The 17,810-nt window shown below is 41.6% G+C and overlaps 1 protein-coding gene and 1 long non-coding RNA gene across 2 annotated transcripts in view; one reads left to right on the top strand and one right to left on the bottom strand.

Moving 5' to 3' along the window:
- Nucleotides 1–17,810, bottom strand: part of LOC306980135 — an 857,770-nt gene that overhangs the window by 757,121 nt on the left and 82,839 nt on the right. The window lies entirely within an intron of this gene.
- LOC306979286 (protein Wnt-2b-A-like) lies at nucleotides 640–13,906 on the top strand. The gene is made up of 5 exons (XM_079578166.1): nucleotides 640–1,179; nucleotides 5,443–5,663; nucleotides 8,135–8,409; nucleotides 9,706–9,970; nucleotides 13,301–13,906. The coding sequence occupies exons 1-5, from the start codon at nucleotides 1,025–1,027 to the stop codon at nucleotides 13,513–13,515; spliced, it is 1,131 nt and encodes a 376-aa protein (XP_079434292.1). The 5' UTR covers nucleotides 640–1,024; the 3' UTR covers nucleotides 13,516–13,906.

Raw genomic sequence — 17,810 nt, 5'->3', positions numbered from 1 at the left:
TCTCAATGAGTTTTTATCCTGGATGAATAAAGGTAAAATAAAATGTGGATTAAACTCACCCCTTTACAAATATGTTAGTGAAGTTAGGAATGTATTTGGGCCACAACTAACATAGTAATTTAGTGGTAGCTTCCTCTTTCATTGTTTTTAATAAGGTCCCTTAAGGCATATGCAGCTCTTTACATGCTTGTTTATGTCTTATGTAACACTCTGACATTTTAACACAGACAAACCATTCACATATTATATGTCTTAGAGAATCAGTTGTTTTAACTGTTGTCTTGCTGCTCACGCCTAAAATAGGCAGATCCAAGACTTTGCCGCAATCAATGTAATTGATGCGTTTTCTTCATACCAGCCAGATAGGACAGCTAATAGTCACATGACTCCACCGTCTAAGACGCCCCTGGGACAAATTACCTCTGAGAAGTTCCTGTTTAATGATGTGTCATGACACGAAGCTTGACCTCTGACGACCAGCAGTCAGTAACAAAAATCCTTTCCCCGTGAACCAGTCACAGTCACAAGCCATCATCATTACCGTTTAGTGGCTTGGTTAGCTCTTCTAATGAGTGGTCCCAGTCCCAGCCTACGCTGTTAAAAGGGGAGGGAGTGTGAGGATTTGGACACGGGGAGCTCTGGAGTAGGACGACACCGTTCTTGACTCCGCGAGAGGTCGGTTGCATCTCCTTTTTTTCTCGTGCGTAAAAAGCTTCGCGCGCACTCGCCAGCCCATTCTGGGAGAAACGGTTTGTATTCCTCACTTTTACAGCTCCAGACGTGAACGTTACACACGGGCTGATTTACCACCGAGGATAAATCGTTAATTTACTGCTCACGATGTCAGTGAAGGCAGCACTAAACTCGGGAGGCGTCTAGTCGATGAGTTTAAGCGCTTCTAACGGCACTCTGAGGACTTCTCGACTTCTCCGATGATGGACGGCGAGCAAGCGTCGGGGACCGCTTTGACACCTGCACAGCTTTTGCCAACACATGAAAGACAAACCTTCACTTGTCTGCGCTGATGGATTCGCGGAGCTCGGCGCGCAGCAGGAGAAGCACCATGGGGAGCAGAAGTGGGACGAAAGGACATCACTCCAAACCGGTGTGCCACAAAGTGTACCTGTGCTGCATATTACTGCTGCTGATCTTCACGCCCAGAGTGGACTCCTCGTGGTGGTAAGTGGCTGATGGTTGATGAATGTTCTTTAAGGTCTGTGCTAATAAGAGCTGTAGTGTTTGATAGAGATAGAGTGACGAAAAAAAGGGGGGAAACTTGTGATGATGATAACTATTGACTGCTGACATTGACCATTTGACTGAACTGTCTGCGTTTTTTTTTTTTTTTTTTTAGTACAGTAAGCAAACATTTTTCTTCTTTTGGGACAGTAAAAGACAAGTTGAGAAGTCGAGAAGGCTAAATCTTGAAGTAAAATGTGTCGATTGTGGAAAGTTGTGCCAAAGCAAAGTGAACTGTTGCGCGCTGCGGTACAGTGCGTCGCGTCTTTATGAAGATTAATGGTTCTGTCTGACCGCTCCCCTATCCATCCATCTTGCCCAGAGTAAGTGGCAGGTGCAGGCGCTGGCGCATGAATTTATGCCCCTTGATGATTTCTCTGGAGGCTGTAGTGGCCCCCGAGGACAGGGGCAAACGTCTGAATGCGACAGATAACGCGTCGCCCACAAACACGCGTTCAAACTGGACGTCAGTGATTTGCGAACGAATTCAAATGAGTCTTTGTTTTGCGTTTCAAAGTCAACATGTACATTTGAAACAGGCCAAGTTCAAGTTTCCCTAAACGCGTGGTTTTAGGAGTTTTATTTCTGCTCTCTGTTCATACTGTACTTCACCTTCTGCTAAAATTGTAGTGGCTCCAAAGCGATTGTGAAATACTGTGCTGTAGTCAGTGTGTCCGACTTAATCAGTGTATTAAAGTCATTTGCTTTGGCAATGAGAACAGTTATGACTTAGCAAATGAAATTAATCATGCTGCTGGCCCGGGACAACATCATTTGATATCAAACACAAAAACAATATCAACTGTATGAAGCATTTTTTTGTTCCACCGCATATTCCAAGCATTCAAATTGCTTAGTAAGACCTTTATACTGTACAGATGTATTTATAAGGCATTTTGCATAAAGCTTAATCCCAATAATTATAACAAGCATAATCTGCAGCTTTATAGGTTAACAAAGGCAGACTCTCATGGTCATTGTTTTGTCCCAGGTGCAATCTCTGTCTGTTACTTAACCAACAGCTCTATCTGATCACATTTGGAGTAATTGACAGTGTCCTTTAAAGTTATGTCACGCTTTAATCAAGGTTTAAGTATTTTAACATTTTTGGCTCAAACAATCCAGTATGACGAGTCCTGTGCAACTGAGACTTACACAAACATTAATATTGAATCTTTTATAACTTCATGTACTACATAAATTGTATATATGATTGGGCAACAGGTCCAAATTCACCCCTGGTTTTGAGCTTGCAAAAGACTGAAGCTGAAGTGCTGAAATGATCAGATCTGGTGAAGCTAAGCCCTGACATCATCAGGTGGGGGGCTCTGGAGACGAAGGCTAATGAAATACGCTGGTACATACAGGTGTGTACATGGATATATGTAATATTGGATAAGGATCAACATTACATCAAAGGCAAAAATCTCCAAAAAGTCAGTTACTCTTTTCTCAGTGTGGGACCTAATGTTTGTGACTGTGAGATTTGTCACAACCAAAACAAGATCACATTTTGGTTGGTTGCAACAAACACATCTCCAGTGTTGGGGAAGTTCCTCTAAAATTGTAATATATATTAGTAGTTGCAGCTTTAAAAATGTAAAATGCTTGTGTTACATAGTACTGTTTCATAAATGTAGCTGAGTTACACTACTTTGAGTTACTTTTGAGTTACTTTTGGCAAAATATAAACTAAAAACAGTTATAGAGCCACCGGGCAAAAGTGCAGTCAACAATTTCCTTTTCCTTCTTTATCTCCTTTCTCTCATTTTTGGTGCTCTAGTCTGTTTTGTTCATACATTTCAATGCTCTTGTAACTCGAGTTACTTGAATTGTAATGACTAATGTATTCGCGTATTTTGTGTAAGTAATGCGTTATATTTCTTAGTTACTGAAGGAAAGTAGTATATTTTTGCAACTCATTACTTTTGTACGTTACCCCCAACACTGCAGATCTCAAACAATCACTAGGGTCGTAGTCAGAAACCTTTTTAGACATGAAGTTGCTACCAGCTCTCAAAATAGCTAAAAGACATACATTTTTTAGTTGTAAGGTAGTGCATTAAGTAAGTCAGTAAATTTTATTTTTTTAGCGCTTTTCACAGACACAAAGTGCTTCACAGTATAAAAAACAAATAATGTCACCAATGCATGCATTTAAATAGTCACAAGAACAGAAACAACTGGACTTTCGAGAAACCAGAATACAAAAGAGAGAGGGGTTTTATTTTTAGAACGAGCCCTAAAGGGCAACCAGGTGCCCATGGACAAAGCAGTTACATTGTCTTCCTCCGTTACATGTGTACAACTTGTAGCATTTTGTTCGGCTATAAATATTGGGCTGTAAACAATACAATATTGTCATATTAATAATGACAAAAGGACGAAGTTTATGTCACCAAACCTATTTAAAAAACAATAAAGACAAGAAAAAGTGCAAAAACTCTGCACGCATGTTCGGACAAATCGCAAAATCTTTAGCCCAAATTTTCCAAACCACGTTGGAGGAGTGCGTAGTGTCTCATCCTGCCTGTGTGTGTCCTCTCGTACGGGGAGTTCAGGGGTCTTTTGGCACGGCATGCTCTGTCCAACACAATAAACACAAGGACGGCTCCTGCTCTGCTTTACTGCTCAGCCACGGTTACACCTCCAAACGGGACAGGCCATAACTGGAGTGGAAACTGCCTGTTATGTGTCTTCTCCCTGTGTCGGTGGCCTGGTGACACACTTGCGATTATGGACTATAACGATACATCCGGATGGCGAGTGGAGCGTGCAGGCTTACAGCGGCGGGCGTATCATGGTTGGGGACCTGCGTGGCTTACTGTAGAGATGGCTGTTTTGCCTCTTGTCTGATTGAGAGCGCCCTTGGCTGTGACACGGCACTAACTGGTGGATTTAGTGTGAAAGAGCAGGAAGTGTAGGTCTGTCAGAGCTTTTCACTGAATCTCAGGAATTTAATAATCTCCTCCACATCCTGAAGTGGACAAATGGGTTCAGATGGATAAGCGGCTCATAAATGGCGGTACATAATGGGTGGCAGAGGAGCCGAAGGTTAGTGGTTCGATCCCAGCACCAGTTTATACCGTATTGTCTCGCTTCAAAGACCTTGTGCTGAATTTCGATCCCTCGTTTCTTCGATCTCTCCATGTCTGCTAAGGAAGCTCACCGCAGTCTGGTGTGTGGAAGGAAGCCAAGTTGGTTCACTCTTGTTGAGGAAGTGGGGACTGAAAATAAAATGTAGTAGGAGAAGGGCTGGGTGACCGTCAAACGATGCCAGTGTGGTATCAGAAAAAAAAAAGTTTCGAAAGCAAGTAACGAAAAAATAGGATATAATCTTAAGAGACTAAGTTTGATACCTGTTAGGGGTTAAGAAAGTGCCTTCACGTCAAATACATGAAACAAATTTAAAAGAGAGAGACTTTTTTTCTGATTCTAAACTACAAATATTTTAGAAAAGGTGTTGGTATTGAAAAGCAAGTATCGTTAAAGTACAGGTATAGAAAAAAAGGGACGTAAATATGCTGATTTGCACTGCAGTGTGGTAGTTGTGTTGCATGTGTAATAGAGCTGTATTACTATGGCATTTGATATTATTAAGAATACACATACAAAAATACAAAATACACACAAAGGCCCTGGTCATGGGAATCAAACTTCATACTGCGTCTTAATACCACTGACTTTGAAGCAGTCATGGGGCGATTTTTAAACCAGAATATGTTTCGACTGGGACTTTAAGGAAGACATCAAGGACTAACCAACTACACTGCCTGATACCCCCCCCCCCCCAAAAAAAAAAAAAAGGTTGCATTGTTTCAATAAGCTCCTACAATGTCAAAAAATCCAGTGTTAATTTCACACATCCCAAAGATTCTCAATGGGGTCGTGAGCTGGACTCTGTGGTAGCCAATCCATGTGTGAAAATGATGTCTAATGCTCTTTCACGATGTGAGCCCGATTAATCCCGTCATCTTGGAATATGCCCGTGTCATCAGGGAAGACGAAATCTATTGATGGAATAACCTGGTCATCTGGGTAGTCAGTCTCATTCTTTGGGCACATAGTGTTGCTGAACCTTGACCTGACCAACAGCAGCCACTCCAGATCATAGGAGTTGGTTAAACCTAGATGGCCTCTTCTTTTTGGTCTGGCAGTGTTACCAACTAACTGTGTTTAACTGTCTTGTGTTACGCTGTGCAGGTACATCGGTGCGCTGGGGGCTCGAGTCATCTGCTCTCACATCCCGGGCCTGGTGAACAAACAGCGGCAGCTCTGTCAGAGACACCCCGACCTAATGCAGTCCATCGGGGCGGGGGCCAAAGAGTGGATCAAAGAGTGCCAACACCAATTCAGACACCACCGATGGAACTGCAGCACTCTGGACCGCGATCACAGCGTCTTCGGTCGGGTCATGCACCGAAGTAAGTCCCTGCGGGGTTAATTTTGTTGACTACCGATGTATTTCACCAGAGCTATTAAAAGTATTCAGTGAAGACTATATATATATACACACAAAACATTGTTTCCTCTGGGTCATGAAATGAATTTTGTCAAAATCCAAGCCTTAAATGTCATCAAAAAACAATGAATTGGGTTCAAACTGGGATTAACTCTAAATTCATTGGGAAATTATGACATCGCTCATCAATTTTTACTGAATGAGTTCATCAAAAACCTCAAAATGATGGTCTGAAACTTATTCAGCTGCAGTTTTGACTGAACTTTACCACTTCTTTTGCTCAAACGTTTGCCGTTTTGTCCAATTATCTTTCCTGTTTGATGGAGTGTTTATTAATCTTAAGAAATAAAATATGTTTTTTCTGTTTTTGTGGCATTAAGAGCGTTTGAGCATTAAAAATGTCACTAAAAAGCATTGGACTTGCTTCTGCAAAAATAGACCAATCTAGAGTTGACTAAACACAAATGTACATGAGATATTGCCGATATAACTAAAACTCGTCTAAAACTAAATAGAAGCATCTGACTAAATCTTGTTACGAAAGAAAAACGTTTTATTCCATCGTCAGCGTAAGAAACTGCTCTCCAAGTCTTCCGCCTTCGCGTGACAATGTGTGTTTATCCCAAAGACAATCGCTCTCGTAAATGTCACTTTTAGGTAATCGCAGGATTAACAGGTGTCAACTTTGCCCTATTGAGAAAGTGGTCCATTCCTCCGACCACAAAAACAAGTAGCAGATTGAGAGATCTCCACTGCTGATGTATAAACAGTAATAGGAGATGTAAATATTTGGGTAGATGTTTCTGGCAGGCAGACAAAGCGCTACTCCCTGACATACCGCCTGGGCTCTGCTCGGTTGCGTGAGCAGGAATGAGAGCCGGGTGGTGGGTGGGAAAAGCCAGACCAAATAACCCCCCGAAATCTCCTCTGCTCCTCCGAAATGAAAACACACACAGGCCGGTGACAGAGAGGGCCATCATCTGCGCTCATCATCTGAAGAGGTTGAAAACTGCTACGTTGACCACAAATGTTGTTATAGTCGAGTGTGATTTGTTCAGACTGGAAAACCGCATCATGAGACTTTATATTGTCACTGTTTGTCTCGTCCACGGAGCCACAACTAATCGAATTGTACTATAATATGCAACAATATCTCCACTGAGGATGAAAATGAAAGACAGTTGATTGACAGTGGCATTTTTGTGTACTCGTAATCATTGCTCCAGAAGAAAACAGTAAAAATATGGCCCCAGAGACGCACGTTTATGTGATAAAACCAGCAAATGTGGCACAGACGTAGCAGCTACAGCAGGATTTACTAAAGATCTGCTTCATTCCTCAGACTAAATTTACGCATCAATGAGGAAACAGTAAACCTTTCTCTGTGATATTTACAGTTTGTCATGTCAACAGAGTCTCAGTCTGAGTCAGTGTTTAAGCTGCTCAAGACGTTAGCATGCTGCCGGTTAGCAATGCAGTCAATGGCTTCAACACGATAAACACATGTGTGGCTCACATCTATGAGGAAATACTACAGTAACAGCTCAGCTCTGTATCCAAGGCTAGATGTTTGGAGTTTGGTTCAGGGCTTTTCTTGGTGAGGCCTATCGTGTTGAAGCTAGATGCTAACTGGTAGCATGCTAACGTCTTAAACACTGACTGACTGGTTTCTTCACATAAACGTGCGTCTCTGGGTCCCTGTTTTTACTGTTATCTTCTTGAGCAATGACTACGAGTACATAAAAATGTCACTGTCAATAATTTATATCCTGAGTAGAGATATTGTTTCACGTTGTAGTACTGCATAATTCTACTTTGGTATTCAAAATGACAACAGAACAACAAAAGTCACATGACTGAAAGGCATTATTATTGAAGATACATCGATATAGTAATTATCATGAGAGCTCTAAGTTCAAGTAATTTCTAGCTTCCTGAGGTTCAACTTTTAGGACCACGACGTTCATTTTCATGCCCATTCTGTTTATTTATTTGTTTTATCTTCATTTTATTATTATTAGATATACAGTACAAATATAAACAGCAAATGGTCTCATTTTAAATAGTACTTTTCCACCTCCACCGGGTTCTTTAAGTATTTCCAGCAAGAAACCACTCACCAACACTCATGCTTTCATTCATACCCTATTGTTCGCAGACTCTAAAGATAAGGCGGGTTAAGTGTCTTGCCCAAGGATAAAATAATAGCATTTGTACTGGCGGGAATGGGGATCAAGCTACTAATTCAGCCCAGGGTTCGTAGTTTGAAGTGGGTGTGCTCAGTTTGATCTGCATCATTAATGACATAATAATATGATAATATAAATAAAGGAATTGCTCCACAAAGCACTTAAACCAAGTGCTATAACACATGCCGACTCCATGAACATTACATCATGCCGCTCTTTATATATAGTACGTCTGTGTCCGCAGGCAGCAGAGAGGCGGCGTTCGTGTATGCCATCTCCTCGGCCGGGGTGGTGTACGCCATCACCAGGGCGTGCAGCCAGGGCGAGCTGAAGATCTGCGGGTGCGACGAGAGGAGGGGCCAGGCCACGGACGACCGGGGCACGTTCGACTGGGGCGGCTGCAGCGACAACATCTACTACGGCGTCCGCTTCGCCAAGGCCTTCGTTGACGCGCAGGAGAGGAGTGTGAGGGACGCACGGGCGCTCATGAACCTGCACAACAACCGCTGCGGACGCATGGTGAGACTGCCATTCTGTCTTCATAACGGTTATAACGGTTCTGCAAGAATGAAGGGAGTGACGCGAGCCAGTGGTCAGAGATAGAAGACGCTGGAATTCCCCTTAAGGCGTGATTTATACGTCATTACGCATCAAAGAGATCTTGAGAAAAAATCAAGTTTGGTTTAATCAGTCCACAGTATATTTTGCCAGTAATGTCGTGGAGCATCCAAGAGCTCTTTCGCAAACCAAAGTTGAATCGTTGGAAGACAAATGGAACAGGGAGAATAATGGTGTGGGGCTGTTTTGTTGCCTCAGGGCCTGGACAACGTGCTATCATCAGTAGAAAAATGAATTCACATGTTTAACTAGATATTTTGCCGAAAGACCTGAGAAATTCACAACAGTGTGGAATAAGGTGATCCCTTGTGTTAAATAGCAGGCTGATCCTTGTAGTTGCAGATTAGACGTTCACAACGATCAGGATGAATTCCTCTTTACAAAACTGCTGCAGTTCAGCGAGATTCAGGCGGTGTACTTACTTATTCCATGCTCTCCTGTGAATGTTTATGGCCAATAAAAATATGCTAAAATGTAAATGTTTGGGTGGTATTCGTTTAAGCAGACACTGTTTACTCATTCTTATGATTTAGATGAAGATCAGATCACATTTAGAAATTTCAATCTATCTGAGGAGAGGATATTATGAGGGTTTGTGAATAAAGCATTAGTGAAGTAGTGTGTGGGATATTAGTTATATATATGCCATAGATATGTCATAATGGCATTTAGCTCAAATAACCTATAGGCCCAATAAGTCATCAGTATCTAAACCAGGGATTTCCAACCAGTAGCTCTCTATCCTTTTCTTGGTAGCTCTCCAAGCCTTTCTACACATTTTCACACGTTTGATAAGTCACGTTATCGATGTATTTTCTTTTTGTTTTGAACGTTCTGAACAGAATCTGCAAACATTTAGGTAAATAAAGTAATGTACAAGGCCAAAATTCAAGTAATTTTCTTCAATTTCGTTGAAATATCTTGACTACTAACTCTCCAGGGTGAACTCCTCCCAAGTTGCATTGTTACACAAGTGTCTTTGAAGCATCGCTCTCGGATGGTTTTGTTGCGTTAAATGGACAGATCTAAACTAAATGACAGGACCTTATTTCTGTATGTTGTCAATTCAAATGATTTATTTATCATCCTAGACGTTTCTTTTTAGAAGTGTTTCCTTAATGGCTCTTTTAAGTATAAACCTGCAGAGCCTCTGTCCTCCCTCAGCCTAAGCCCTGTGCCCTTTGCCCCTCGCTGCAGGCAGTGAAGCGCTTCATGAAGCCAGAGTGCAAGTGTCACGGGGTGAGCGGCTCGTGCTCCCTCCGAACCTGCTGGATGGCCATGGCCGACTTCAGGCAGACGGGAGACTACCTGTATAAAAAGTACAACTCCGCCGTAGAAGTGATCATGAACCAGGACGGGACGGGCTTCAAAGTGGCCGACAGGGACTTCAGAGGGAGCACCAAGAACGAGCTGGTCTACGTGGAGAACTCGCCCGACTACTGCCTCATGGACCGCGCAGCAGGTGAGGACAAGCAAAGTTGTCTTATTGTTTTAAGCATTTGGATCTTTCTGGATTTTTCGATTTGGCTTTGACTAATGTGGTTCATGTGAGAGACCTTTCAAAACAAACAAATCAAAATGTCAAACAGTGAGAGGGGGAGGATACTTATGGAACCCACTGTACACTGTGAGATTCTCATTGAATACAATGGATGAACACATGGGATTATGTTGGGTGAAATAACTCAAATTGTTAGATATTTTAACCTGCCATCTTAGGGTTTAGGGTTACGGTTAGAGTTAAGGTTAGCAATTCTGCATATCCAAATCTCAAAGAGAGCTTACAGCCTTATGCTAATACCTCATTTGAAAGCCAAGATCTCCTAGTTTCTAAACCTATGTGTAAGATACTGCATGTATGAGTAAAACAAGACTTGAATCACATTCCTAACCCTGATCACAACCCTAACCCTAACTCCCTGCAAGTAACAGGTTAAATTCTTCAAAGAACCACCCTTTATTCTTGGCATTTTCTCAATGAGTTTCATACATTCATCCCCTAAAATAGTCTCCAACCATCTGTGAAGTGTAAACCATTTCTGGTGACTACATCGTGAAGCCCATTAAGAAAATGTCGAGAGCAATCAAAGCAAAAGTCGACTATTTTTTTTGTTTCAAACACAATTCCACATGTGTTTATTCATAAGTGAACGCCTTCATTGAGAATCTACAATGTAAACGGTCTTGGAATAAAAGAAAAAAAACAATACATCAAAAACCGTTTCCAAACTTTTGACAGGTGCTCTATGCTCCAACCCAAACTAAACTAGCATCCCGCATCCAGCAGCGCTCCCATTTCAGATATTAAACTCTGCAGTACAGTAGCTTTAAACAACCACTCAGTTTACTCCGAGACAAAGGACCTGAACGCTTTTTTTCCATCCCGATTCCCTGAGAAGCGGGCGCTCCCCTGAAGACCTGCATTCCTCCACAGCTTAGAGTTCAATGATTTGACCTTTTCACATCTCCTTTAATTCGGCCTGTTTGCTTTGCCTTGTTAAGCCCCGTCTCCCGCCTCCAATCTTGCCCCATCAAACACTTTCACTTTGTAGCCCAGTCTGCCCGGTGTAGGTGATGCGATGCAGCTAATTTAAGAGATTATTACCCCCCACCCCCCATCCTCCAGCGCTGTTAGCTTGGTTGCAGGGGCATAATGGCGGCGCGCTCGCTCCTCCTGAAAGCCTGCGGTCTGTGCCTTTGAAAAAGTGACGGTAAAGTGGAGCTTATGACCCTCCTCGTCACTAATCTCTATTGTAAAGGAATGCGCTGCCCGAGGATACATGCAGGCTTATTTTTCAGACCCCGGCTTTGGTCAGCGTTAAACCCCCTCTCTTGAAGGCCTAAAGGGGATGTCTTGGACTACTCCTTTCTATTTACTACAGAAATGCTGATGAGATGTTGTTACAAGTAGCACCTGATCCGGGCAAGAAGAACATGGACACCTTTGTCTTTCATACGGCATTGTCTGACGGGCTGATACTGAGCTGAGAGACTGTGGGAAAAGTGATATCACGCATTAGAAGCAGGCTCACTTTGCGGTATCAACATTCAAGAGGGAACAGTGGTGGTTATCTGGCAACGTAAGCGGCTCCTCACATCTTTGTCATCACTGGAGGAAAGCCAAGTGCAATTAAGGGAAGATGATAAGAGACAGACTGATTTATTTTTATTCTATTTATTCTATATATATTGTTTCAAGAGCTAAAATTAGACTCTCTCTTCATGAAGTTCACAAAGTTACTCAAACAGCCTTGAATGAAACAAAAACATAACTCAAAATGTATTGTGTGGGGGAAATAAAGCCATTGTCCCCCATGTTAGAATCTGAATAACCCATTTTGAGGATAATGACGTATTGCATCAGGAAAACAAACAAACAAAAAAATGAAGGAAAAACTTTGAAAGTCTGACTCGTTGCAGATTATTTTAATGCAAGAACTTTTAGATTGTTGTGTTGTTTTTCTGAGAAGTAAATCATTTCTCATTGGGCCTGACATACTCTTTAGAGTGTGAATTGCAACGTGTGAGTGAAACACAACTTACATCACATTTGCCATTCCTAACCTGAATCATAACCCTAATCCCTGACCCAAACCTAACCCCAATCATAACCCTAACCCTAATCCCTGACCCTAAACCTAACGTCTAACCCTAATCATAACCCTAAACCTAAACCCAATCATAACCCTAAACCAAGCACTAACCCTAAACCTAACCTCTAACCCTAAACATAACCCCAATCATAACCCTAAGCCTAAACCTAACACGAACCCTAACCCCTGACCGTAAACCTAACCTCCGACCCTACACCAAACCCTAACCCCTAACTCTAATCATAACCCTAAACCTAACACTAACGCCAATCCTAAACCTAACCCTAACCCTTTCTAAGTAATATTTGATTTCATTTTGGTTCTTAAACAAATTCAATAATAATAATGAAAAAAATAATAAGTATTAGCCGAGCCAGGCAGACTTTTGGCCACATTCAAAAAGGTTGGCAGTATGGCCGAGACTCGGATCCAAAACCGAAGGAGGGCTGATCAGTACGCTTCAAGGACTAGGGGGTACCATGGCAGGAGAATGGCCCGTGCTGTACCGGTCACATATCAAAGATGGGTCCCTTTTCAAACATCTAATCATAACCCTAAACTTAACACTAACCCCGACCCTAAACCTAACCCTAACCATAACCCTAAGGCTAAACCTAACACTAACCCCGACCCTAAACCTAACACTAATCATAAGCCTAAACCTAACACTAACCCCTGATCCTAAACCTAACACTAACCCTGACCCTAAAACTAACCCTAATCATAACCCTAAGCCTAAACCTAACACTAACCCTGACCCTAAACCTAACCCTAATCATAAGCCTAAACCTAACACTAACCCCTGACCCTAAACCTAACACTAACCCCGACCCTAAACCTAACACTAACCCCTGACCCGAAACCTAACGCTAACCCCGACCCTAAACCTAACACTAACCCTGACCCTAAACCTAACCCTAATCATAACCCCTAAGCCTAAACCTAACACTAACCCCGGACCCTATCCCTAACCTCTTACCCTAAACCTAACCCCTGACTAAACCTAACCCTAATCATAACCCTAACCCCTGACCTTAAACTTAACCCTAACCCCATTCCTCTAAACCCTAATCCTTACCCTCTCTAACTCCCTGATCAGGGGGGACAGAAAGTAACAGGTTATTTAGTGAAATGGCTTTTAATTCCCTGATTCAGTGAAATGTATAACCACCTCCCCATCACGGGGACTCTCCTCACAGGTTCACTGGGCACCGCCGGCAGAGTGTGTAACAAGTCTTCGCGGGGCACGGACGGCTGTGAGGTCATGTGCTGTGGGCGGGGCTACGACACCATGCCAGTCAAACGCGTGACGAAGTGCGAGTGCAAGTTCAAATGGTGCTGCGCCGTGGAGTGCAAAGACTGTGAGGACGAGGTGGACATTCACACGTGTAAGCCGCACAAGAGGCCCTACTGACCGCACCTGTGCTACTGACTGATGCACTATGGGAAATGCAGTACCTCCATCTGAACTATGAACTCTGGACACAGTTCAGAAGCCTATCAGTTCCCCAAGCCTATCTTAAGGGCCACATCAATGACATTTAATGGACGCCAAACTGGAAACTAGACTATAGTTTCTGACCGATGCTGCTTCATTGAGAGTTTTAAGTCATGTTTCAAATTTTGTTTCAAGAGTTGCCTGCTTGTCCTGATAAAATACTACTAGCACATAGCGTGTTAACACATTATACATGTGCAGTGGGTAAAACAGGGAAAGATGTAAAGATGAAAATAATATAATAAAGGCACTGTACATTTTATGTAAAAATATAAAACACTTTGTGTCTCCTAAATATATATATTTTATCCAGACTTAATAAAACATAGCGTACCGTAAATGTCCAAATGCAACCCTTGTTTTCAGATGAGCTCCAATACTTTCAGTCATGACCTAAAAAGAGTTTCACGTTTTGATTCTGCTACTTCTGCCACAATGGACACATAAATTAACAACTGTAAGCGTGACATTTATATGTAGAATTAGAAGAGTTGCCATAGGAAAAAAAAAAAAATCAAAACGTCGCGTGACTGAAACCCATGAATAGATATATTAGATATTTCATTTGTCAGTGGTTCTTAACTATGGCATCGGGACCCACAGTCACCCTAGGATGACAAGTCACGACCCAAATCCCAAATATGACTTAATATATTCAATATTCAACAAAATGTTGGTAACACCTCTGGGAAAGCTCGCAACCCACTGAAAACAGTTCCATGACCTACTTTTGGGTCCCGACCCACCAGTTGAGAACCACTGGTCTTCAAGACCAATTGCTCAGACCCAATTTTGCACTGACAATAAAAAATCCACTGTTGAAACAATTTCTTCAACTTCTTCAATTTCGAAATAAACAAATAGCGTGCTTACAAACGCCTGGACTCTAGTTTGTGAAACTATCCAAAAAAGCAGACTTTAGTAACCAAAGACTTAGACTTTTCGCCATGTGGTTCTTCAGCCAAGACGTCCCTTAGAGGGTCTTCCGTGTTAAAATGAGTCTGACAGCAGCCCGCAAACGCTACACATACTTCCCTGTCCACGTAATGACGAGCAGAGCCAAGGAAAAGGCCTTTGAACAAACCCAACCACACGGTGTCGAGCACTCACGGGTCAAAGGCTAATTGCGAATTGTTGCATTTTTGTTTTGAATGTAAATGGAGACTGTGTTGGCTGTATTTTTGTAAGATTAGAAAGGTGAGAGGTTATTTACTATGGAGTGAGGGGGAAAATAGGGTTCATGGTGTATATAGGCTTGGAAATATTTATATTCAAACTCGGTGTAAAAAAACAGTGATTCTCAACTGGTGGGTCGGGACCCAGACGTGGGTCACAGGGACATTGTGGGTCGCAGGCCTTTGCCAAAAATTACTATTGACAAATTGTTTCAATGGTTTTTGATCAATGCCTGAAGCAGCATTTTTTTATATATTAAATAAATGACTTAAAATAGATCAAACTGTGAAGTATTTTTATTTTAAGATTACGTTTATTTTGTTATTTGGGTCCCGGCCTGGCATGATAAGTTTAGGGTGTGTCCCGAAGCTACAGCAGTTGAGAACCACTGTAATAAAGTATGTGTACAGTCAATGTTAACAATGGTTTTGGCTTCATCCTACCTGTTCGTTGTCTTATCTGATACTCAATACAGCTCTGCTGCTTAACAACATACGTATTTATATGTATCATAGGATATAAGCAAAATAAAATAATACTACACAAACTCCAACCAAAGTGCATAACTTGTCATTTGTCTAATGCAGATACCATTGTAACTGATCATATCTATCTATCTATCTATCTATCTATCTATCTATCTATCTATCTATCTATCTATCTATCTATCTATCTATCTATCTATCTATCTATCTATCTATCTATCTATCTATCTATCTATCTATCTATCTATCTATCTATCTATCTATCTTTCTTTCTGTCTATCATGCTTTCATTCACATCCCAGACCACACCGACACTAATGCTCTACCACTGAGCCACGCCAGAACTCTCATTTGTTTAATGATTATAGCACACTGTGATTTTTAACCTTCTAAAAACACGTTATAAACAACTCGTAGCCGTCTATTCTGAAAACTGCCAGTGCAATTCCAGCGCCTCGGCTGCCTGCCTGTGTTTGAAGTGTGCGAACCGCCCGCGGTGATTTATCCATCTGTAAAAATAACAGGAGTGTCATTGAAGGCATCACAGTGATATCAAATGGCCATCTCGTTTTAACAACATAGCGGGGCTAAAATTGTCCCTATGGGGGAAGCTGGGAGTATGGTCCCGGGGCATGCTTCACATTCAGCCCGAGCGCAGCGCAGATATGTTGTAACGCGTGTCTACACTGTGTAAAGGCCCCGCAAGCACGCTGTGTCAGTTTCATTGTAAACATATGTGCGCTCTCCTTGAACCTCCCCAACCAAACATGTGATTAATATCTTTTATCTACATACATGCATAGGTTGTGGTAAAAAAAAATAGCTGGCAAATTTTATCGTTATTGTTTTTGCTGGAATCGAATCCGGCCCCTCTGACCCCATCAGAGGTAATTAAATACATTGTGCGGACATAAAATTGGACAATTCTCTCTGTAGTGCATTTTATATAAACAAGTCAATTACTCATCAAGAAAAAACTGGCAATTGTGCATTGGGAAACGCTAGTATGAGAGAAATCAAATTTGCTCAGAGAGAGTACATTGTGTTCTATAATGTTTTGGTGCAATTACTTTTGCCTTTATACAGCGTTCAGAACTGACAATTCGTCCCTGACATCAGGCGTGTTCTCAATTCTCCCACAAAGCTGGCACTCAGGGAAAAAACGTCATTTTTTCCGAAAACTCCCAACAAACCCAGAGGAGGTTTCGTGTGAAAATCAAGACAATCAGGAGTTTCTGAATCTTCATTCGACAGCAGCTAGATTCAAAGTTTCCCAGATTTCCCTGCTACATTCAACTTCAATTGAATTTGGACTGGTGTTATTCTTAATGATTTGTATGGGCTTGTTCCCTCCAGCTCAGAACAATAAGAGTGGGATTTATTATGGGTAAACAGAAACAAATGGGTGCATGGCAGATGTAGCTCCTTCCTTAGGCGAGCAACAAACTTGATTATCAAGATTAAAAAGATGAAGAAGCATCTGAGAAGAGAAGTGAAATTACTGAAGTCAACTCAACCAGTTGAAATTTCTACTTCGGAATATCACGATTGAAACATATCTTCAACTTCTGAGTATACACACACTGGGAAAATTACCAATATTAGATAAATGACTTAAAATGGCTTGAATAAAGGTTCTTTATGTTGAATTTGATTCAGTTTGGACTCATTTAAAGATAAGATACAAACGTTAATGCCAATGGAACAAGCAGAAATCCCACTTGAAATCGGGACAAATTAACATTTAAAAATATTGCTTGTTCCATTGGCTACAAGAGGTTTTGATCTCATCCAAGACTAGACCAAACACACTCAAACTTTAGATTTAATCTCTTAATTCAAGTGATTTATATCATTTCTTGATTATTCTCTTTCCAGTGTGGAAAAAGTGTCCAAGGCTGGAAAATCTGTAGGAGTGTAGGTTAGGAGACGTGGACATATTGTCGCACCAATGCGAGAAAAAGGCATTTAGAGAAAAATGGCTCTTGACATTGCAATTTCCCAAATAAATCACGAAACACTGAATCAGTGCAATAGTCAAACATGTTATTGTGAAGATTAAGTATTTTGTTTTGTTTCCAGGTGAGTGATTATATGTAATATGGTATAAGAGACCAACTTGGCCCAAAACCTGAAAATAAAAAAAGTGGCTTTTGCCTGTAGTGACTCCTAAGGTTTAAAGACTTAATGGACAAATTTCTTGAAATGAGTTACTCAGATCAAGGCCAAATCTTCTTACCTACCTCTAGAACATTTCACTAGTGTGCATCAACAACTCTCTGGTTAAAGAGAGAAAGGTTAATTTAGCAGAGTAGGGGACGTTATAAATGCCACATTATTAAATGAAATGAAACTTTCAGACATTGTGACATCCCTCCTAATATTGCTCTCCTTTGCAGTTTGTCGCATTTATCAGCTGGCACAGAAAGGCACAAAACAGTGAAGAGCAGAGCCAGCAAACCTCTGTGTTCATTTCCTCACGGCTTCAGGGTGTGAAGAGCGATTGTGAGAGCGGCGCTGTGCTGCAGACACTCCGAGCATCTGCTGATG

This window comes from Gobius niger (assembly GCF_951799975.1).
Source record: "Gobius niger genome assembly, chromosome: 20".
Classification (NCBI taxonomy): domain Eukaryota; kingdom Metazoa; phylum Chordata; class Actinopteri; order Gobiiformes; family Gobiidae; genus Gobius; species Gobius niger.
Note: the sequence above shows the minus strand (reverse complement) of the source record. Positions and strands in the feature narration are given on the sequence as shown.

Bases quoted from the DNA above. Each gene is read 5' to 3' on its own strand.
- LOC306979286 (XM_079578166.1), top strand. From the start codon at position 1,025: ATGGATTCGCGGAGCTCGGCGCGCAGCAGGAGAAGCACCATGGGGAGC. The intron at 1,180-5,442 runs GTAAGTGGCTGA...TACGCTGTGCAG, and splicing joins AGAGTGGACTCCTCGTGGTG to GTACATCGGTGCGCTGGGGG. The intron at 8,410-9,705 runs GTGAGACTGCCA...CCCTCGCTGCAG, and splicing joins ACAACCGCTGCGGACGCATG to GCAGTGAAGCGCTTCATGAA.